This window comes from Mandrillus leucophaeus, unplaced genomic scaffold, assembly GCF_000951045.1.
Source record: "Mandrillus leucophaeus isolate KB7577 unplaced genomic scaffold, Mleu.le_1.0 Scaffold48, whole genome shotgun sequence".
Lineage (NCBI taxonomy): Eukaryota > Metazoa > Chordata > Mammalia > Primates > Cercopithecidae > Mandrillus > Mandrillus leucophaeus.
In genome coordinates, this window is record NW_012105142.1 from 660,248 (window position 1) to 684,258 (window position 24,011).

General features: G+C 45.7%; 1 protein-coding gene across 1 annotated transcript in view; it reads left to right on the forward strand.

The window, feature by feature from the left end:
- The window catches only part of CEP89 (centrosomal protein 89kDa), a 96,944-nt gene that overhangs the window by 36,221 nt on the left and 36,712 nt on the right, over positions 1-24,011 (forward strand). Inside the window, exons 8-14 of the mRNA XM_011995279.1 lie at positions 3,700-3,918; positions 5,468-5,610; positions 10,089-10,139; positions 11,120-11,203; positions 13,847-13,950; positions 18,864-18,979; positions 21,699-21,879. Coding sequence (XP_011850669.1) covers positions 3,700-3,918; positions 5,468-5,610; positions 10,089-10,139; positions 11,120-11,203; positions 13,847-13,950; positions 18,864-18,979; positions 21,699-21,879 — 898 coding nt within the window. The remainder of the gene's footprint in view (positions 1-3,699; positions 3,919-5,467; positions 5,611-10,088; positions 10,140-11,119; positions 11,204-13,846; positions 13,951-18,863; positions 18,980-21,698; positions 21,880-24,011) is intronic.

Here is a 24,011-nt window from a genome sequence, read left to right on the forward strand (position 1 = left end):
GTGGACCTGTGGGATATGCTGGGATCCTGGGGGAAGGGAGGTGGACCTGTGGGATATGCTGGGATCCTGGGGGAAGGGAGGTGGACCTGTGGGATGTAATGGAATCCTGGGGGTTGGAAGGAGGACCTGTGGGATGTGCTGGGATCCCGGTGGGAGGAGTGGACCCATGATGTACTGGGATCCATGCTGGTCAGGCAGGTGCAGTTATGGGCTCTGCTCTGAGGCTGAAGGCAGAGGGAGAGGTCCAGTGATGCTTTATGGGTTACATCCCACTGAACAGTTTGGGGAGCTTCAGTGGCTTCCAAAATGGAAGTTATAATTTCTGCTGTTAGGTCCCACCTTGTTACAAGATCTCTGGGGTGTCGCTTTTCTGGCCAGAAATGTCTATGGTGCCAGTGTGCCTTTGCCTGAGTTCTTGTCCTGCATCCAGGAAGAATGAGGTAAGCAGACAAGTGGAGGGTGAGCAAGACAAAGAGGAGCTTTACTGAGTGTTAGGACAGTTCAGAGGAGACCCGCAGTGGGTAGCTTCTCTCTGTAGGCAGGTCGTCCCATCAAGTGTTCAGCTCTCAGGAGAGAGGAGGCCCTGGAGTCTGGGGCTCCTCTCTGAAGGCAGATCATTCAACTGTCTCTGCAGCTCTCAGCAAAGAGGAAGCCCTGGAGAGGGTTGTTCTCTGCAGCTGGTTATTCTGACCAGCTCCTAGCAGAGAGGAGGCCCTGGAGTAGGTTGCTTCTCTCTGCTGCTGGTCCTCTGATGTCTCCAGCTATCAGCAGAGAGGGTAACTCCTCTCTGCAGCTGGTCATCCCATCTGCTCTGCTCTGGCTAAGCCCAGGGCTTTTATGGGCCTCAGAAGGGAGGGAGTGAGCACCAGTGGGTCCATGGGTGGCCACAGGTGGGCCTGGAAAAGGCACCACAAGTTCCTACTATGGTCCCACGGGATGGGCAACCGGTCCCCAGCCTTCAGGCCCTCCCCGACCTGAAGGTGGGGACTCACCGTGGACCTGCCCACTTCTGCCCAGGAGCCTGTCTGCCTCCTGCTGCCCAGTTCATGGCACCCAGGCTGTTCGCACCAAGGGGCACCTGCAGGCCAGTGCAGAGCCACCCTCACCCCCGCCCCTTGTCTTTCCCTCCTGCGCTCATGGGTGCCCAAAGTCTGGAGGGGGCTGAGGCGGCAGGGTGCTGTCGTGTCCGTGCTGCCCTGAGTGTGCACACTCCCGGCCAGGCTGTGACAGTGCCCAGGCGTGGCCTCAACCCCGCTCCAACACCGCTCCAACCCCGCTCCAAGACTGGAGCAGGCTCCGGGAGCAGGGAGAGGCCAGGCAGCCCGAGCAAACACCCGTGAGCCTGCGGGGACACGGGAGCCTTCTCAGGCCCCGGAGGGTGCAGACTGCAGAGACACCCAGGTCCCGCACCTGGGAGGGCGACTGTAGCAGCACCCCGGGAGCTCCTGCCCTGCCAACTCAGAAGGGGTGGTGAAGCCAGGCAGTGGGATCAGGCACTTCCGAGCCTATGGGTGCTGGGGGGGGCCTTCTTGGGCCCCCAAGAACACAGATTCTCGGGTCTGCAGCCGGACTTGGGCAGCTGCAGCAGCATCCAGGGAGGGGGGGCTCCTGCCTGCTCCATGGAGCAAGAAGCTTGGGCCACGCCTCCCTGCTCTAGATAGTCTGTGCAGCGGCCACTCTAGATGGGCCGCTGCTGCCATCAGCATCACTGCTCTGAAAATCCTGTTTTAAGTCTCCTCCGTGTCAGATTGACTTTATTTGCACCCTTTCAATCTCAGCATTTTCAATGCTGTATTCTGGGCGATTGCTGGGGCTCTAACTTCTGCGCCGTGCATTCCTTCTTCATGATGTGTATGCTGCGGCTCAGCCCATCCTTTCAGTTTATGCTGTTGATCAAATATTAACGTCCATGATTTCTGTAAGACACTAATGTCCATGATCTCTGAAAGTCATAATTGTGCGCATCCAGTCTTAGGGTTTGTGTTGCACCCCTTCTCCTCTCACTTGCCATTGATGCTTCTCTGGCTCTGCTGTTTGATGCCTGTTGGGGTCCCTGAGATTCCCGGTGGCCCGCATGGGGATGCTACCTCTGTTTACTGCACCCTGCCTGGAGAGAGCGAGCCGGCAGGCTGCCAGGCTGTACCGACTGCTGCCTCCAGCAACTGATGGGGATGGGCAGGATGTGAGGCCAGCTGGGATCCGTGGGGACCCCTCTTCCTCCTGGCTTTCTCCAGCCTCCTGGCCTGCCCTGCCTCTCTGCCCTCAGGGCTTGTGTGTTCTGCCTGAGGAGGGGCACACATTTCTGCTGTTGCTGCCTGGGTTGGGTGGGTTAACCCCTTGCTATTCCCACTGTGGTTATCTAACTCGACAGCTCATCAGCTGTTTCAAGCTGCTGCTTTTTAAGTATAATTTTATTTATTGATTGATTTTTGTAGAGATGGGGTCTTGCTCTGTTGCTCAGGCTGGTCTCGAACTTCTGGCCTCAAGCAATCTTCCTACCTCAGCTTCCCAAAGTGCTGGGATTGCAGATGTGAGCCACCAGGCCTAACCTCATTGGCTCTTTCTAGGTCACTTTGTGTCTCCACTCCTACCAGGGCAAGGCATATCCCTGGAGCCACCCTCCATTTTCTAGCTGCCCTCTCTTGGCACATTTCAGGCTGTGGCGTCCATCTTCAGTCTCATCTCAACTGTTTTCTCTCTGGGATTTCTCAGGGTTCCCTTGTTTCCGTGCAGCTGTGGAGTTTCCCATTTCTGAGCCTCACCTTTCGCATGTTAGGGATTGGATGTGTGTGTGTCAGGGGTCGGGCCAGGCTCTCTGGAGCCACCAGCCATCCTGCCCTTGCCTGTGTGGAAACTCTGCTTCTGCCTCTCCCTCCCCTGGGAGGTACGCTGGCCAGGGGCCCATGGGAGCCTCACCTCCTGTGACCTCTCGGAGCACATCTCTCCATGGAACAGCACTGGTTTCCACCCTATTTTCTTGCTGTTCCTTCTTAAGGTCCTATGTGACGTCTGTTTTCTCCTCACCCTGGTGCCTTCAGGTGCTGCCCACAGGCCAGCGACTCATCAGTCTCCCCAGCAGAGGCTGCCCGTGGGACTCTGGGCCTGTGTCCCAACCCAAGCCTGCCTCCCCTCATCTTCTGTCCCCACCTGCTCTTCACAGTGTGCTCCTCATCTGGGGGAGCATCTGCCAGACGCAGACCTGGGCGGTCATCCTGGGTCTGCTTCTCTCTCACTGCCCGCACCCAGCCAGCTACCAACCCCTAAGTCCTGCTCTCACGTGTCACTTTCTTTCTGTCCCTACTCTAGTGCTGCCCCTTGGCTGTTGGGCTGGGCCTCATCCTAACCTGCCTTCTTCCCTGCTGGCCTGAGGAATTCACCCGAGAGCAGAGCCTCTTCCTTCTCACACCTCTGCCTAAAAGCCCTGCTGGCTCCTGCTGCCCTGCACGATGAACCTACCATGCCACATCACAATCTGCAGCTCTGGCCTCCCTCTCTGGCCTCCCCTCAGTACTTCTCTTCCTGCCACCGCTGTGACCTCACCAGGCCACTTACTCTTTCCTGTACAAGCCAATCCCTTCCCAGGGACCAAAGAACATGGCACCAGGCCTGATGTGGTTTTTGGAACAAAGTCAGGTGATTTTGATATAACATTGTCAACATCAATTAACATTTTAAAACTTTTCCCCTGAACCTTTTCAGATATAACTGGTAGAGCACGTCAAAGATATACAGAAATAACCAGAGAAAAGTTTGAGGCATTAAAAGAAGAAAATATGCACCTAAACAATACGAATCAAAGCCTTACCCTTAAACTAAACACAGTGAAACAAGCAATGAAAGAACTACAGTTAAAACTTAAAGGAATGGAAAAAGAGAAGAGAAAACTCAAAGAGGCTGAGAAGGCATCGTCACAGGAAGGTGGGGACGGACAGTGCCTTTATTAGAGGAATGAGCAGGACTTCACTCAATTATTTTGAGAGTTAATATTTTATGTCATGATATTTGTTGATATTTGTGTTGGTAATTTATGCTGTAATATTTCAGGTTTTTTTGTTACTATCTTTACGTTTGTTGAGATTTGATTTCATCTGCTATATCATTATTACACTAAAGAAATTCCTCAGGTTGGAAAGAAGCTGAATTTACAAAAATAAAGAAATTCCAATACTTCTTTTGGAACTTGATGCTTAGCTTACATATATTTCACTTCAGTTTTTATCTGCAAGAGAAGCATATAAAAATTCCTCCTTTACCATAAACTTATCAATGATTATATTTTCCTTGCTAATTTGATAGGTTAAAAAAAGAAGTAGTATTTAATTTGTATTTCTTTTATTATTGATGAACCTGAATATTTTTTCATATCTTTGCACGTCATTTTCTTTTTCTTTCGTAAAGCTATCCACTTTATTTATTTATTTTTTAGAGACAGCATCCCACTCTTTTCACCCAGGTTGGACTACAGTGGAGTGATCAGAGCTCACTATAACCTTGAACTCCTGGGCTCAAGTGATCCTCCCACCTCAGCCTCCTGATGGTGAACGCCATCATGCCTGGCTAAGCTTTTTTTTTTTAATAGCAATGAGGCCTCGTTGTGTTGCCCAGGCTGGTCTCAAACTCCTGACCTCAAGGATTTTTCCTCCTTAGCTGCTCAAAGGGCTGGGATTATAGGTATGAGCCACTATGCATGGCCAAGTTGCCCACTTTACATTGAGACACTTGACTTCTTTTTATTGATTTGCAGGAACTCCTTACATATGAAAGATTTTATCCCTTTGTCATAGGTGTAATATTTTCTTAGTTTGTTGATAATTGGGCTAAATCTATAAAATGTTTTTCTTTTATGACTTATACCCTTGGCATTAAGTCATTTTTAACTCTGAAGTTATAAAAATATTCACCAATATTTTCTCTATACCTTTTTCTATTTATATAAAACTAATAATATAGCTTTAAGTAAGGTGGTATCAGTTTTTTTCATATAGACCCTGTGTAATTCTTATCTTAGGCACATTTATTTTTAGACACTGTATATTATTTGTGCTGTTACCTTGTGGGATCTATTTTCTGTTTTGTTTTCTAATAGGACATTGCTATTATGTGGGAAGGTTATTAGCTGTAATACGTTTTCCATGTATTCTATATGATTTTTCAAAGCACATATTTTTATGTCATCTGAAACATGACTATTCCTTTCCAACTTGAAACTTTTATTTTACTTTATTGTACATGCAAAGACTTCCAGAAACTTCCAATATGTTAACTATTCAGTGTTTAAAAATGTTGTAACTTTTATTCATTCACACACACACATAGACACAACATACACACACAGACACACACACACGCAGTTCATTGCCTCTGAGAGTGAAAGAGGGAGGAAAAGCAAATGATTTGCAATTTAAATAAAATCTGGATAAATCTGACATTATTTCTTATAGTATAATGTTAAATTTTTTTTCCCTAGTTGCTGCACCTGAATTACTTTATCTGCGAAAACAAGCTCAAGAACTGGTGGATGAAAATGATGGATTGAAAATGACTGTCCATCGTTTGAATGTAGAACTCAGTCGATATCAGACAAAATTCAGGCATTTGTCCAAGGAAGAGGTAATGTTTCCAATTGTGAAAATCAGCTTTTTGGATTTTTTAGCCTTTACTGCTGAATTGATTTCCGATCTTGAGAGGTTCTTATTTATTATAATTTGATGTAAGAAAAGCTGTGTCCAAGGCACAATGTTTCTAAGAACCATTCTATTTTTTGCCTTCTTCCCTCCCTTTTTCCGCATAATAAAGGCAATAAAGACTAAAACATTGAGACAATACAGAAGCGTACAAAGTAAAAGAGGCTGGATGAGGTGGCTCGTGCCTGTAATCCTAGCACTTTCAGAGGCTAAGGCTGGAGAATTGCTTGAGCTCTGGAGTTTGAGACCAGCCTGTGCGACATAGCGAGACCTAATCTCTACAAATAAAAGATTTTTAAAACTTAGCTTAGCCTGGTGGCGTATGCCTGTAACCACTCAGGAGGCTGAGAAAAGAGGATCTCTTGAGCATGGGAGGTCGAGGGTGCAGTGAGCTGAGATCATGCCACTGCACTCTAGCCTGGGTGACAGAGCAACACCCTGTCTCGAAAATTAAAAAAAAAAAATAACAAAAGTAAAAGAATGAAAGTCTGTGTCGGCTGCTCCTTTCTCAGTCACGTTCCTGGAAGTTGCAGCTGTTGTCAGTGCATGAACTTGGAAAGGAAAGCAGAGTTTTCAGTTCTAAGAATAGTTGCAGAGTCCAACTCCACACACTCTCACTGAGCAGGTCACTGCATGAGATGCTGGGAGGAGTGCCAGATGAACCAATGCTCAGGTCCTTACTCTTACAGAGCTCGGGGCTATGAGGATGTGAGCAACACTGTGGATACAGGAGAGGGAGGCACTGCTGGCTGGGCTCTTGCTGGGGTAGAGGGCGGGGAGGCACACGGTGTTCTCCCGCAGCTCCTGGGAGTTCAGGCCTCATGGGCTTCTGAGTTGCTTTTTGAAGGAGGGCTTACATTTCACTTTTTGTTTTTTTTTAATAACAGCTTTGAGATATAATTCACGTAGCATCCAATTCATACCCATTTTAAAAGTGTACCATTTAATGGTTCTTATTGTAGTCACAGAATTATGCAACCCTCACCACAATCAATTTTAGAGCACTTTTGTTAAATCAAGAAATATCAGCTGGGCATGGTAGCTCACATCTGTAATCCGAGCACTTTCGGAGGCTGAGGTGGGCGGATCATTTGAAATCAGGCATTCGAGACCAGCCTGACCAACATGGTGAAACTTCATCTATACTAAAAATACAAAAAAATTAGCCAGGTGTGGTCATGTGCACTTGTAATCCCAGCTACTTAGGAGGCTGAGGCAGGAGAATCGCTTGAACCTGGGAGGCAGAGGTTGCAGTGAGCCGAGATCATGCCTCTGCACTCCAGCCTGGGTGACAAAGAGAGTGAGACTCCATCTCAAACAAACAAACAAAAAAAAAGTGTCATACCTGTTGGGACTCACTCCCTACATTCCCCTGCTGCCCACTTCCTCCAACTCAGCCCCTGGTAACCACTAATCTATTTTATGTCTCTATTAATTTGCCAATTCTGAACATTTCATAGAAATGAAATCATACAAGACATGATTTTGTGTGACTGACTTTCACTTAACATAATACTAACTTTTAAACAAAAACAAATAAAGTTGTTGGGGTCCTATAATTCAAAACCTGCTTGCTAGGTCAGGGCCTTCTGCAGGACTGTGGGGCAGGTAGACAGGCCCAGGGACAGCCTCTTCCCAAGTTGTCTTCTGCCCCGTGCAAATGCCACGTTCTCCATGACAGTCTTCCCTGATCAACCCAGACAGAAGTGATTGGTCTCTGTCTTTTTTTTTTTTTTTTTTTTTCAGACACAGTCTCTGTCACCCAGGCTGGAGTGCAGCAGCATGATCTCAGCTCACTGCAACCTCTACCTCCTGGATTCAAGTGATTCTTGTTTCTCAGCCTCCTGAGTGGCTGGGATTATAGGCGTGTTCCACCATGCCCAGCTAATTTTTGTATTTTTAGTAGAGATGGGGTTTCACCATGTTGGCCAGGTTGGTCTCGAACTCCTGAGCTCAAAGGATCCACCCTCCCCAGCCTCCCAAAGTGCTGGAATTACAGGCATGAGCCACCATGCCTGGCTCTCTGTCTCTTTTAAACAATTGCAGACTTTTGTTTGTAATCACTCTTAAGGCACTTATAGCATTTTACCGTATACTATTTTTGTATATCATGTTCATTTGTGTTAGTGGTATTTATTTCTGTTACTAGGTCATATAATCCTTGAAAACAAGGGTTGCGTTGCAGTGTCCATAATGATTTAGCGAGTTGCCAACGTTTGCAGAGTGAGTGAGTAATTACCTAGATACTAAGGTGTTCACGTTGGAAAGCTTTTGTGAAATAAATGATTATTTTGTCCAGGCCATTGATTCTGTACCAGATTTTCCCTCCTGCTGTAAACAAATAGAAAACCAGACAGAATATGTAATGCAAATGTTTACAGATGTCAAACAGCAGGCAGTACCGGCCTATGACCCTCAAGAGCAACAGGATAAATAGATGAGCCTGTGATCTGCTTCCTGTCAGGAGGCAGTCTCAGATCACAGAGCAGGGAAGAAGGGCTGGAGCTGAGCCCTTCCCTGAGTTCAACAGAGATGAGAGTCTGGGGAAGCTGAGGAGACTAGAATTTGTATGGCAAGAGTACTGGAAACAAGGGAGTCCTGGAGAGAAGGAGCTACTTATATAAATCTACATGGGCTCCTTGGAGTCTTGTGGAATACCACCCTGCACATGTGTAGGATGAGACTCCAAGAGACTGGGCAGAAAATAAGAATAGGGAGCTGTGAGCTGCATGGTTCCCAGAGCTCACACAGCACTGGGAACCTTCAAGTTCTGCCCAGCCGCAATGGAGAGACCTTGCATTGAGTCAAGAGCACAAGAGGGCCATGCCTGAGAGGTATGGCTCAAAGAGCTTTTTAGGAAAGGTTACTACAGACCTACCATGACCAGGGTGAAAAAACAAGCCTCAGAAGCATGAAGGGGATCCACAAGCAACTTAGGAGCTGAAAGAAAGAGAGAGAGAGAGAGAGAGAGAGAGAGAGAGAGAGAGAGGAGGGAGGAAGGAAGGAAGGGAGGAAGGAAAAGAAACCAGTACTCGTTAAAGGAAGATAACAAAATCCAGCCACTCAACACTGTGACATTAAAAAGTTCCATATCCAGTGAAAACAGTCACTAGATATGTTCCAGATTTTAAAAGACTAAAAAGGGCTGGAGGCCAGGTGCAGTGACTCACACCTATAATCCCAGCACTTTGGGAGGCTGAGGCGGGCAGATCACTTGAGGTCAGGAGTTCGAGACAAGCCTGGCCAATATGGTGAAACCCTGCTTCTACTAAAAATACAAAAATTAGCCAAGTGTGGTGGCACACATACCTGTAGTCCCAGCTACTCAGGGAGGCTAAGGCATGAGAATCTCTTGAACCTGGGAGGCAGAGGTTACAGTGAGCTGAGATCATACCGCTGTACTCCAGCCTGTGCAACAGAGTGAGACTCTCTCAGAAAAACAAAAACCAAAACAAAACAAAAAGGGCCAGGTGTGCTGGCTCATACTTGCAGTCCCAACACTGTGGGAAGCTGAGGCAGGAGGATCACTTCAGCCCAGGAGTTCAAGAGAAGCCTGGGCAACATGGGGAAACCCCATTTCTACAAAAAATACAAAAATTAGCCAGGTATGGTGGCGTGCACCTGTAGTCTGAGCTGCTCAGGAGGCTAAGGTGGGAGGATTGCTTGAGCCCAGGAGGCAGAAGTTGCAGTGAGCCGTGATCTCACCACTGTACTCCAGCCTGGGTGATGGAATGAGACCCTGTCTCAAAAAAAAAAAAAAAAAAAAAAAAAAAGGACATAAAAGACTTGACAGCTAAATGCAATATGTGACCCTGAACTGGATCCTTGATCAGAAAAGAACATTAGTAGGAAAATAGATGAAATTTGAAGATAACGTATAGGTTAGGTTAGAAAATAGTAGTATAGGCTACTCTAGCCTACTATAGGCTACTCTAGGCATACTGCCTATGGGGTACCCCTGCTCTACAAGGAGCAGTAATATATATACATATATATATTGTATATATATTATGAAAATAGCATTGTTATCAGTGTTGATTTCCTGATTTTCAAGACAGTACTGTGGTTAAGTATATTAATGTTTTTGTTTTTAGGAAATACAAGTATTTAGAGGAAAGGGGGCATTATATCTGCAAATTACTCTCAAACATTTCAGAAAAAATATTCTCTCATGTATACATACATACATAGAGATAGACAGATGGGAGGGTATATGGGAGAGTGGATGGATGGATGGATGGATGGATGGATGGATGGGTTGGTGGGCAGGTGGGTGGGTAGGCAGATGGATAGATAGATCAATGCATAGATGGGCAATGCCCAGTCTAGATTAAGAGTATCTAAGACTTGAAATTTCAGAGGAAGCGTGGTTTAACTTGTCTTCAATATTTGTTTTGTTCTTAGAGCTTAAATATTGAAGGCCTCCCATCCAAGGGCCCTATACCACCCTGGTTGGTAAGTGAAAGTTATTTAATTTCAGGCCCATATTTTCAGGCTGTGTTTGCATAGCTATTAAAAACCATTTCAGGCCAGGCGCGGTGGCTCATGTCTGTAATCCCAGCACTTTGGTAGGCTGAGGCGGATGGATCACTTGAGGTCAAGGGTTCAAGACCAGCCTGGCCAACATGGTGAAATTCTGTCTCTACTAAAAATACAAAAATTAGTCGAGCATGATGGTGCATGTGCCTATAGTCCCAGCTACCTGGGAGTCTGAGGCAGGAGAATCACTTGAACCCGGAAGGTGGAGGTTGCAGTGAGCTGAGATCATGCCACTACACTCCAGCCTGGGCTGCAGAGTGGGAATGGATTCGGGCAACGGAACTCATTCTAACCGCAGGAGGCCAAGCCTGTGTGGGTGTTGTAGATGCCTCCTGTGCCCCCTGCATTCCTCTGGGTTCCTCATTTAAGCGTCCACATAGATCCCTGAAATTGAAAGGATCCAGCAAAAGAAATGCTGGTTGTTCTGGGATCCTGAGCTGGGAGGGTCCTTAAAAAACAATAACAGCAGCAACCACAGAAACCATTTCAAACAAGCGTAACTTCTTGCCATTTAAAAATTTGCTGGTTGTGTTTAGATGTAAGAAATATATTAACCTTCTTATTTTTTTTCTTTTTATTTTTTTGAGACAGAGTCTTGCTCTGTCGCCCAGGCTGGAGTGCAGTGGCGCGATCTCGGCTCACTACAAGCTCTGCCTCCCAGGTTCATGCCATTCTCCTGCCTCAGCCTCCCGAGTAGCTGGGACTACAGGCGCCCGCCACCATGCCCAGCTAGTTTTTTGTATTTTTAGTAGAGACAGGTTTTCACTGTGTTAGTCAGGATGGTCTCGATCTCCTGACCTTGTGATCCACCTCCTCGGCCTCCCAAAGTGCTGGAATTACAGGCATGAGCCACCGTGGCTGGCCTATATTAACCTTCTTTTGCTGTCTTTCTTCAGTTGGATATAAAATACCTGTCACCATTGTTGCTGGCTTATGAAGATATAATGAAAGAGAAGGACGAGCTCAATGCCACCCTCAAGGTAGGCTGGCAAATGTCTCAGAAGAGACAAGATTTATAAAATATAGGACTGCTTCAAATTTTATAGAAACATTTTGAATGTAGGTATACCCAGCATATTATAGATAATCAAATGTTTATTAGAGGACAGAAAGGAGGAAGGAAGGAGCGTGGCAGGGTGGGATGGAGGGAGGGAGGGAAAGAAGGAAGAGGGGAGGAAGTAAGGGAGTGATTGGCAGAGCGGGGGGGGGGTGGATAGGGAGTGAGGGGAGAATTATGGAGGGTCAGAGCAGTGCTGCATGAGAAGCCATGGCTTTCTGGACAGCCAGCCCATATGGGCTGAGATCTGGGGGTGCAGGGAAGACAGCAGTGGGGAAGCGCTTCTTTCTGGTACTCTGCAGCTGCAAACACCACCATTAGAAGGGCCATTTGTGCTGGGCATGGTGACTCACGCCTGATATCTCAGCACTTTGGGAGGCCAAGGTGGGTGGATCACTTGAGGTCAGGAGATTGAGACCATCCTGGCCAACATGGTGAAACCCTGTCTCTACTAAAAATACAAAAATTAGCTGGTGTGGTGGCACGTGCCTGTAATCCCAGCAATTCGGGAGGCTGAGGCAGGAGAATGGCTTGAACCGGGGAGTTGGAGGTTGCAGTGAGCTGGCATTGCATCACTGCACTCCAGCCTGGCGACCGGGCAAGATTCTGTCTCAAAAACAAAACAAAACAAAACAAACAAATAAAAGAAGGGCTATTTGGGCAGACATGGGAAGGAAAGGCTGGAGATGTTTTAGGCAAACTTAGATGCTTCTTAATTCTAGGATGAGCTGACCCTAGGGAAGTCCGATTGCTGAGCTGTTTGACATGGAGAAGAAGTGGGGTTTTTATCCATTTCTGCCTTGTCCACCGCCGTTTTGTGGGAATGGCTTTGGGCAGTGGAGCTCGTTCTAACCGCAGGTGCAGGTTAGAGAGGCTTCCCATGCCTCCTGCATTCGTCTGGATTCCTCATTTAAGTGTCCATATAGATCCCTGAAATTGAAGGATCCAGTGAAAGAAATGTTGGTTGTTCTGGGATCCTGAGCTGGGAGGGTCCTTTAAGAGGCTCCCAGCTTGTTCCTCATCAGTAATACTGTCCTGTGTCCATGTCCCGTGGAAAGGAATTTTAATCCTTTTCATTTAGACTTAGTGTTGGATGCTTAATTTTCTAAGAGCATGTATGAATCTTGTACTAATTGAGTATATAACAGTCCTAATAACTAATAATATTATTATTTTGGTGCTCCTTCTAAATCAGGGTCAGCACACACTTTCTGTAAAGGGCAAGTTAATAAGTACTTTAGGCTTTGGAGGCCATGCAGTTTCTGTTTGCACCTGCTCAGCCCTGCTGTTGCAACATGAAAGCAGCTGAGGATAACATGTAAATAATGGGCGAGGCTGTGTTCCAATAAAACTTTATTTATAAAAACAGCCAACTGGTTTGCACACTTTAGTTTGCCTGACCCCCGTTCCAAAAAAGAGTCACATGGACTGCCAGCAGTGAGTGAGTGTGTCTGGGTGGAGGGATGAGAGGAGAAGCTACTTGATAGTGCTGCTTTAAGTTAAAAGGGTGTAAGCATAAACATCTGACAGCTGGGAGTAGAATATTTTAGAGGCACACCAGAGTAAATATTGGCACCTCAGATTCTCACCAAAGGACAGTGCAGGACACAGAAGCTCGAAAAGCCCTGATGGCGGAGGCTCAGCTGAAGTGTCACATACACAGACTGTTGGGAGCTGAAACAGACATAGACTGTTAGGCATCAAAACCGGCCCAGCGACAGACCTTGTGTTGCGGCTAATGGCCAATTAAGCTCTGCAGACTGATGATGCTAGTAAGACACTTTCTCATGGTTGTCATGGACAAAACTAATAGCCTTGGCTGGATGTGGTGGCTCATGCCTGTAATCCCAGCATTTTGGGAGGCTGAGGCAGGAAGATTGCTTGAGCCTAGGAGTTCAAGAGCAGCCTTGAGTAACATGGCAAAACCTTGTCTATACACAAAATACAAAAATTAGCCAGGCATGGTGGCACAGGTACTTGGTAAGCTGAGGTGGAAGGATCACTTGAGCCTAGGAGGTTGAGGCTGCAGTGAGCTATGATTGCACTACTGCACTCTAGCCTGGGCGACGGAGCAAGACCCTGTCTCAAAAAAAAAAAAAAAATTAAGAGCTTCCTCCAACTCCCACACTAACTAACCCGTTCCCTACCAAATCTAGCTTTAATTAAGGATGAAAAGGTCTTTTTTTATATTAAAAACCTCTAATTTATTATCCTGCATCTTTAAACAAAGGAAAAATGTCAGTGTTGATAGGCATCTCTGCCTTTTCTATTAGTATTCAGCAGTTAGAGAACAATGTTAGCAAATTAGGAATCCAATATTGAAAGTCCAGGTTCTTTGCCTCTTGTACTTGGCCTTGCATTTGGTCCTAGTGCTTTCTCACTAGACGGTAGGCTCCCTGAGAGCAGGCACCACTCGTGCTGGTACCGAGTGTTGAAGGTTGGCCTGTTGTGAGACCTTGCTAAATGGCTGTTACCATTTGATTTTAGTCACCGCAGCAGCACCAGAACTGAGAAATACAGATGTGTGGGTATGTGTGTGTTATAATTTACGTACATTTTATTTCAGGAGGAAATGAGAATGTTTAGGATGCGAGTCCAAGAAGTGGTGAAAGAAAATGAAGAATTGCACCAAGAGTTAAATAAGAGTAGTGCTGTTACCAGTGAGGAATGGCAAGTGGCATTGTGTTTCTGCTCTTTTGCTAACTTAAAACAAATGATAATAAGAAAATATGTTATAAAATTATCAAATACATAATTACATTCTTAAATATTTTAAGGGAAAGTTTCTAAGAAATTAATAAGGTATAATAAAACCCTAATAAATTATTCTAAACTTATATTTTAAAGATGACTTTAAAAATTCTAAGTAGGTTCTCAAACCTGAAATATAGTTGCTTTCTGCTTTTTATATTCTGAGGTGGTATTTTTCTAGGGTGATTTTTCCATCTTAGACCTGGAGAGTCTCATCCCTTCTTAGGCCCCAGCGATGGCTCCCAGGGTTTGAGAACAGAAAGCTCAAAATGGCCTCCCAAAACAGAAAGCTCATGAGGCTTGCATGACCAGCTCCCATCCGCCCTGCCCTGGCAGATTCCCTGACAACTGAGGTTGCCCCACTTCCAACCTGTCCTTCCTCCGAAAGCCCCTCTGCACTCCTCACCCTCTAGGTCCTACTGGAATGGTGCTTGTCTATAGCGTTGCCTTCAGGAGAGGCCATTATTGCTCCCTTGTGTCTGTTTTCTCTTCTCTTCTCTTCTCTTCTCTTCTCTTCCTTTTCTTTTCTTTTCGAGACAGAGTCTCGCTATGTTGCCCAGGCTGGAGTGCAGTGGCATGATCTTGGCTCACTGCAACCTCTGCCTCCTGGATTCAAGCGATTCTCCTGCCTCAGCCTTCTCAGTAGCTGGGATTACAGGCATGTGCCACCACGCCCGGCTAATTTTTGTATTTTTAGTAGAGGTGGGGTTTCACCACATTGGCCAGGCTGGTCTGGAACTCCTGACCTCATGTGATCTGCCTGCCTTGGCCTCCCAAAGTGCTGGGATTATAGGCATGAGCCATCGTGCCCGGCGTCTCTGTTTCTTAAGTTGTTTTAGAGTTAGGGTCTCACTCTGTCGCCCAGGCTGGAGTGTAGTGGCTCCACCATAGCTCACTGCAGCCTCAACCTCCTGGGCTCAAGCCATCCTCCCACCTCAACTTCCCAAGTAGCTGGGACTACAGGTGTGCCCTACCATGCCCAGCCATTTTAAAAAATTTTTCATAGAGACAGTCTGGCTGTGTTACCCAAGCTGGTCTCAAACTCTTGGGCTCCAGTGATCCTCCCATCTTGGCCTCCCAAAGTGCTGGTATTGCAGGCATGAGCCACTGCACGCGGCCCCTTGTCTCCAGTTCTGATGTACCCCTAAACACATGCCCTATCCCAGTACCTGCCACACTGTGCCTGACTATCCTGTCTGCCTCCACATCTGCCTCCATCTTCTCCTTTGTGAACTCTGCAAGGGCAGGAACCAGCGTCCTGCTCATTTTTGTGTGTGGCCCCGCATCTAGCACAGCAACAGCAAATGCCTGTTAACTGAATTAGAGAAAGTATACGTCTTGAAAAGCCTAAAAGCAATATCTAGGCAGGACTAAGAAAACAAAAAGTATTCACTTTGAGTAGGTATGTTATATTTAGTGTTTTCAAATGGCCTTAGCATCACTGGAAAAAATGAAGTATTTTCTATATGTGATGTTTAGAAATCTGGAATTGAGTCAACAGCACTCTTACCATTGGCTCTCCCTGATTTTGTAGTCACCGATGCATCAGGTGGGACTGGCCCAGGCAACTCCTGGGTCTTGGTGCTTTGTGACCTCCCTGGCTGAGCTTGGATTTTCTTCCGTCAGGGTTCCTAGTGTGTCTCCCCTCGCACCCTCCTTGAACAGTGGCCTGGAAAGCAGCTTAGCCAGGCTGGGGCTCAAGAGATCTTGTCAGATTCTGGAACCCCGTGTTCCTTCCCTAGCCTTGTATATAGCCACAAATCCAACTTGTCTGCGTTTCCTTGAAATAAAATCAACGAAACACAGGAAAGAAAGGCAGGCCCTGCTTTCAAATGCTTTCAAGGGGCTCAAGAGACCTTGTAAGATTCTGGACCCCCGTGTTCCTTCCCTAGCCTTGTATATAGCCACAAATCCAACTTGTCTGCGTTTCCTTAAAATAAAGTCAACGAAACAGAGGAAAGAAAGGCAGGCCTTGCTTTCAAATCCACAGCCCCGCAGTGTTCCCCAATCCTGTGTTTGTTGGGATTTGAAATCTGCCCTTTGCTCTAGCATGATGGCCCACACCAGCGTGGGGAGAACATCGGGCTTGCTCAGGGCCTCCCTGAGCAATTCTTTGAATTCACTGCCCTCAAGCTGCAGGAGGGTCTCTGGGCTCTGGAGCATCATACTTGGTGGGCAGAGCTCCTTGCTGCTCTCAGTACCTACACACATGCACGGCTGCTAAACCTGCACGCAGCACTTGGTACACAGACTTCACACTACAGCAGACGCTTTCTTTCTTTCTTTCTTTCTTTTTTTTTTTTTGAGACAAAGTCTTGCTCTGCCATCCAGGCTGGAGTGTAGTGGTGCAATCTTGACTCACTGCAACCTCCACCTCCCGGGTTCAAGTGATTCTCCTGCCTCAACCACCCGAGTACCTGGGATTACAGGCGCCCACCACCATGCCTGGCTAATTTCTTTTTGGATTTTTAGTAGAGATGAGGTTTCACCACGTTGGACAGGCTAGTCTCCAACTCCTGACCTCAGGTGATCCACCTGCCTCGGCCTCCCAAAGTGCTGGGATTACAGGCATGAACCTCCACACCTGGCCCAGCAGACACTTTCTGATTGGTTGCCAGTAATTTCTCAATGAACTTCTGGGCTGCAAGTAAATTTTGTATATTTCTTTTCCTAACTTCCCCTGAATCACTGGCTAACCTCAGGCTTAATGGGTCTGTTTCTTTCTCTATAAAATAAGAGGGAGGCTGGATGCAGTGGCTCATGCCTATAATCCTAGCACTTTGGGAGGTTGAGGTGGGAGGATCAGTTGAGGCCAAGAGTTTGAGACCAGTGTGGCCAACATGGTGAAACTGCTTCTCTACTAAAAATAGAAAAATTAGCCAGGCATGGTGGCGCATGCCTGTAATCCCAGCTACTCGGGAGGCTGAGGCGGGAGAATCACTTGAACCCAGGAGGCAGAGGCTGCAGTGAGCCAAGATTGTGCCACTGCACTCCAGCCTGGGCAACAGAGTGAGACCCTGTCTCAAATAATAATAAAATAAATAAGTAAAACAAAACAAGAGGGAGTGTTGAACCAAATCTGAGATTTTGAACTTTTTTTTAAGAATGGGGGATCAATCCCTTTCATTTTAAAAAGAAATGGCTCAGGTTCAGTGGTTCACCCCTGTAATCCTAATGCTTTGGGAGGCTGAGGTGGGAGGAGCACTTGAGGCCGGGAGTTTGGGGCTGCAGTGAGCTATGATCACACCACTGTGCACCAGCCTAGGCGACAGAACAAGACCTTGTCTCAAAAACAAAACAAAAACAAAACAATTAAAAATTAGCTGGGCATGATGGCATGCACCTGTAGTCCTAGCTAGTCAGGAGGATCTGTTAAGCCCAGGAATTCAAGCCTACATGAGCTCTGATGGTGCCACTGTACTCCTGTCCTGCCTGGGTGACAGAGCAAGACCTTGTTTCTAAAAAATAAAAACTAAAATGAATGAAGGGAGGGAGGAAGGAAGGAATGAACAAATGAATGAATGAACCTAAGTCTTATAAGTTAGTCCAAAACGCAGCCGGGCATGGTGGCTCACGCCTGTGATCCCGGCACTTTGGGAGGCCGAGGCGGGTGGATCACCTGAGGTCAAGAGTTCCAGACCAGGCTGGCCAACATGGAGAAACCCTGTCTCTACCAACAAATACGAATATAAAAATTAGCTTGGTGTGGTGATGCATGCCTGTAATCCCAGATACTCAGGAAGCTGAGGTGGAGGTTGCAGTGGGCCAAGATCTCACCACTGCACTCCAGCCTGGGCAACAGAATGAGACCCTATCTCTCAATAAATAAATAAATAAATAAATAAATAAATAAATAAGTCTAAAACATAAAACAGACCATCATGGAGCTGCCCAGTTTGTGGCGGGAATGAGGAGGCTAGCACAGACCAGTTTTGGGTGAGTCCCCTCCTGACAGCATGGCAGCCTACTCTGTAGGTGCTGGTAGCAGGCAAGAGACACCCCCACAGTGCCCAGGAGCCAGTCAGTGCACAGCCACTGTTGGGGCCACACCATTGTTACAGCCTGACTCCTTTCATCTTGTCTGTTTCCTTCCTCCTCCTTACCTTTAGGGTTTCAAGTGGAAAATCGAGATTGTTTACTGCTTTAGTAAGTAAACTTACCACCCAGTGTACTTTGGTGGTCAACATTTCACTAGATGATTTCTAAGGTCCCTTCAGCTCATTCTAATCAGAATTTGTGGTCTTGAGGGCTGAGCTGGGCTGGGGTTTACACTGCACTGGAAGCAGAGGATTTGCTTGTGCTTGAGAGGAAGGCTGGGGCAGATTCATACGGTTCTAAGAAACCATTTCAAAGCCTGCTAACAGAGTCTTTTTTTTTTGCAAATATGCTACTGATTACAAAGGAGTATTTTAAAATTAAAATGGAAACTTACTGTGTCTTTAAATATGTTCCATATGGGCTTCAGAATAATATAGTGGGTGGCAGGACTAGAGGTTTATACATATGAAACCTCATCAGCCATTTAGTGACTATTCAAGCTGGGTACTGTGCACATGGGAGTCTCCTACTGTATCCTCTTTACTTCTGTACGTGTTTGAAATTCTACATCTGAAAGCGTTTCTGAAGCAGTCCGTAATTCAGACTCGCGGCTGTCCTTCCCCAAACTGACTGCAAATGGCAGGATTTGCTGCTGTGTTAATACGTTTAACATGAAGACATGGCTTGATATTCATTACCTCTAATGCACCCATTGCTTCCTTTTAGATTCCAGAGTGTTTCTGTAACCATTCAGCACCTGAATCACAGTATTTCATCTTGTAAATCAATTGCAGGCGTCAGCTTCAGACTCAAGCAAAACTGGTTTTAGAGGAAAACAAGTTGTTGCTGGAGCAGCTGGAGATTCAGCAAAGGAAAGCCAAGGACAGCCACCAGGAGCACCTCCAAGAAGGTGAGGTCCTTCCAGCGAGGACTGGCCATGCAGTGATGTCACTATTGTCATTTTACCCTTCTATCTCCCTCCTGCCGGGGGCCCCGAATGAAAATGAGAGAAGTCATGTTTTACGTTCTTGACTGAAATGCAGCTGTTTATAACCCTTCCATCTCATTACTGTCAATGCATAGATTGCTTTTTCATACTCCACAGTGTCTCTCATCATCCCATGGGTTTGTAAATCACTCGCAGGGATAGTGCTAGACTCAGCAGAACTGGTTTTGGGGTAAAATAGTACCTTAGAAATGGGAAAGATCATGCGAGGTAAACATCTGAAATAACACAGGGTCTCTTCCCAGATGTTTGTTGGATGAGTAAATAAGCAGAACCGTTCACTTTCTAAACAGTTCCCCTGTGTCCTTCCTTCCTTCGGTGCTGTGGGCACGGGAGGCGACATCTCTGCAGATTAGATCACTGTCAGACGCCTTCCGAGAGTGTCCCTCTTCCCGTGTCTTCCCATGCACTCTCCCAACCCCTAGGAGCTTCACAGTCTGGGACAGTGCACAACTGTAAGGAGGCCAGGCTAAGAGTCATCACTTCTGCTTTAAAACCACAATTGATGAGTACAAGAGATAGTGGCATTTTTTCCCTTTGTTTTACTGATTTTTCTTTCCTAGTGAAGAATGGCATAGGCTGGGAAACTGAAGCACAAGCCATCTTGCATGAGGCCGTGGCACCCCGAGAAGCAGATGGAGGTTTTCCCCTCTCCAGCTGCTTTTGGAATGGCAGCCCCTTCCATGCCATGGCAGGTCCATGAGCAGCCCCTGCTGTTGCTGCAGTTGCGGGGCTAGCACTTCCTGTTTCTGAGAACCAGGTTGTGTTTAAAGATGAGAGCATCTCCCAGAGAGGTGCACAGGAGTTTCCTCCACGTGATTTCTCCTGAGACCTGCATGGCCCAGGAGCATTTGCCTTTACTCTGGCATTGTTAAGGGGAGAGGGGAAACAGAGTTGTGGAGCCTCTTATCTTTGTTTTCAGGGTTAGGGATGACATTAGTTTCCTATTTACTGAGCTTAATTTTCTTGAACATACCAGATCTGAACAGAAAGAGGATTTCTGGTCACATGGGGTAGGGAAAACCTTTTGACCTGTGTGATCCAGTGAGTTGCCTGTGCTGTTTTCCCATTACCCAGAAACAGCCATTCACTTTGACCAATTAGATATTTTCTCTTTTTTCTTTTTTTTCTTTTTTTGAGACAGTCTCACTCTGTTGCCCAGACTGGAGTAGAGTGGCGTGATCTAGGCTCACTGCAACCTCTGCCTTCCAGGTTCCAGCGATTCTCCTGTCTCAGCCTCCCGGGTAACTGGGATTACAGTCATGTGCCACTACTTGCAGCTAATTTTTGTATTTTCAGTAGAGGGGGTTTCACCATGTTGGCCATGCTGGTCTTGAACTCCTGACCTCAAGTGACCCACCCACCTTGGCCTCCCAAAATGCTAGGATTACAGGCGTGAACCACTATGCCCAGTCACCAATTAGATATTTTCATAGAGTAGAGAGATGTACAGTTTTATGCTACAATAAATACCTCTAAGTGCTAGTGTCAGCAGATGCTCAGGAAATGTCTTATTACATACAACTATGAAACACAGGATGAAAATATTTGTGACTTACTTTAGATACAGGACATAAAATAAAAGTTTAATGAGGAAAGGCAAGGAAAATAATAAATCCGGTTCTTAGTTTAGCCATGTTTGATGTCCTTAAAAATCTTGAAAATCTTGCAGCTTTAGGGACAATGTTATGACATATGCTTGCACACCTGTGTGTGATTTAAGGCTTCAGTCTTAGGAAAGTCAGTTAGTTGAAGACTGGAATCATTTTTGGTAAAATATTATAGTGGATTTTATTTTTAAAATATATATTTAGTGAGTGCTTAATGTAGAGATAGTAATTTCTTTTGGCTTTTTTGGTTTTTGTTTTTGGAGACAAGGTCTCACTGTGTCATCCAGGCTGGAGTGCGGTGGCCCAGTCACGGCTCACTGTAGTCTTGAACTCCTGGACTCAAGCAGTCCTCCTGCCTCAACCTCCCGGATATCTGGGACCAGAGATGCATGTCACCATGCCCTGCTCATTTTTAAATTTTTATGTAGAGATGGGGTTTCACTATGTTACCCAGGCTGGTCTCAAACTCCTGACCCCAAGCAATCCTCCCCTCAGCCTCCCAAAGGGCTGGGTTTACAGGTATGAGTCACTGTGCCCAGTAGGGACAGTAATTTCTAAGGACAAAGCCTTTGGTGTTAATTTATAACACTCCAAAAGATCTTTTTTTTTTTTTTTCTGAGACAGAATCTCACTCTGTTGCCCAGGCTAGTGTGGTGGCGTGATCTCAGCTCACTGCAGCCTTTGCCTCCTGGGTTCAAGTGATTTTCATGCCTCAGCCTCCTGAATAGCTGGGATTACAGGCACCCACCAACACGCCTGGCTAATTTTTGTATTTTTAGTAGAGACAGGGTTTCACCAGCTTGGCCAGGCTGGTCTTGAACTCCTGACCTCGTGGTCCACCCGCCTCAGCCTCCCACAGTGCTGGGACAGGTGTGAGCCATCATGCCCAGCCCAGAAGATCTTTAAAAGGTCATTTTTATCAGCTGACTCTCATTAGTATTTCCTAACAGCCAATAATTGTGTTTTATGAGGTCTTCTGTGCCAAGTTTTTATCCTTCTCTTTTGATTTTCAGTTTCTAAGCTGACTAAACAACTAATGCTCCTGGAGACGAAAACCCAGGGCCAGGAAAAGGAACTGGTGGAGAACAGGGAACAGCTGGAGATTTTACGTGCCAAATGCCGAGAACTCAAAACACACTCGGATGGCAAAATCGCAATGGAAGTTCATAAATCAATTGTAAATGAATTAAAAAGGTAAGGATTTAGTGTTTTGCCTTTTTTTTTTTTTTTCCAAGGCAGGGTCTTTCTGTGTTGCCGAATGGAGAGAGGTTGCTCAGTTCAGTTCTTTCTGGGTTTCTTCACCTACGGTCATGCACAGCAGAGCGGCACAGGTGTCTGAAAGTGAGAATGGGACTTTTTTATTTTTTTGAGACAGACTCTCACTCTGTTGCCCAGGCTACAATGCAGTGGCGCAATCTCAGCACACTGTAACCTCCACCTCCTGGGTTCAAGCGATTCTCCTGCCTCAGCCTCCTGAGTAGCTGGGATTACAGGGGTGCATCACCATACCTGGCTAATTTTTGTATTTTTGGTAGAGACGGGGTTTCACCATGTTGACCAGGCTGGTCTCAAACTTCTGACCTCAGGTGATCTGCCCGCCTTGGCCTCACCTCCCAAAGTGCTGGAATTACAGGTCTGAGCCATCACACCCAGCCTGACTTTTTCTTTTAATAACTTTGGTAATAAATGGTAAATTAAAGTAGTGCCTGGCTCTCCTTGAGAGCCCTCAAGAGCAGTCTGCACTTTGTGTATGATTTTTTTTTTCATGCTGTTTTGGCCTTTATTAATTTTAGAACCAAAGGCAGTTTAAAACAGTGGAACTGGGCTGAGAGTGGTGCCTCATGCCTGTAATCCCAACACTTTGAGAGGCAGAGGCTGGCAGGTCACTTGAACCCAGAAGTTTGAGACCAGCCTGGGCAAAATGGCGAAACCACATGTCTACAAAAAAAAAAAAAAAGTACGAAAACTACAGGGGCATGCCCACCTGGCCACAGTATATTTTTAAGTAAGGAGTTCAGGTTTTAAAACAGCACATAGAAAATGATTACAATTTTATTTTTTAAGAAGTGTGTGTGGCCAGGCACGGTGGCTCATGCTTGTAATCCCAGCACTTTGGGAGGCCGAGTTGGGTGGATCACCTGAGGAGAGGAGTTTGAGACCAGCCTAGCCAACCTGGTGAAACCCTGTCTCTACTAAAAGTACAAAAATTAGACAGGCATGGTGGCAGGCACCTGTAATCCCCACTACTTGGGAGGCTGAGGCAGGATAATTGCTTGAACCCGGGAGGCGGAGGTTGCAGTGGGCCGAAATCGCACCACTGCACTCCAGTCTGGGAGACAAGAGTGAGACTTTGTCTCAAAATAAAAAAGAAATGTGTGTGTGTATGTGTGTGTGTGTGTGTGTGTGTGTGTGTGTCTGTAACCAGCTGTAACAGTTTGCTTGGGACTGAGGGGTTTCCCGGGATGTGGGACTTTTAGTGCTAAAACTAGGAATGTCCTAGGCAAAGTGAAATGAGTTGATCATTCTAGTATGTATGTATAAATGTATGTGTTTGTATAATTACATGTGTATGTGTGTATATATATAATATATATATACATATGTATGGTATGTATGTAATTTGTAATTGGCTGATTGGTAATAGTCTGGATGGGAGGATTGCTTAAGCCTAGGAGTTTGAGATCAGCCTAGGCAACAATGTGGGAAAAAAAAAATATATATATATATATAAATTTATATATATATATACACACTATATATAAATTTATATATATATACACACTATATATATACACTATATATATATAGTGGCTATTTTCTCATGTCAAAAAAAATCTTGTATGTGTATGTGAGAGAGAGATGGTATATATATTAACTAAGTATAGGAAACATACATAATATATAATAAATTATATGTATAATTGTATATAAATATTTTTATATTTATATTTATATATTTTATATAAATTATAAAATTATATATGTGTATATATAAAAAATTACATATATACTGTAAGTACATGGAAAAAAGATAGGCAGAATGGGAAAATATTAATAGAAATTATCTTTGACAGATGAGATTGTGTTTTCAACCAGGGTCTTCGAGACAAGCAACCAATAGGTTAGTGAGAAAGACAGAGAGAGTGAGATTTCTTTTAAAAATTAGCTCACACAATTGTAGGGGCAGGCAAGTTCAAAATTCATATGGCAGGCCAGCCCATTGGAAACCCAGGCAGGATCTCTATCTTACAGTTTTGAGGCAGAACTCCTTCATTGAGAAACCTGTTTTTGCTCTGAAGGCCTTAGATTAGGCTCACCTACATTAT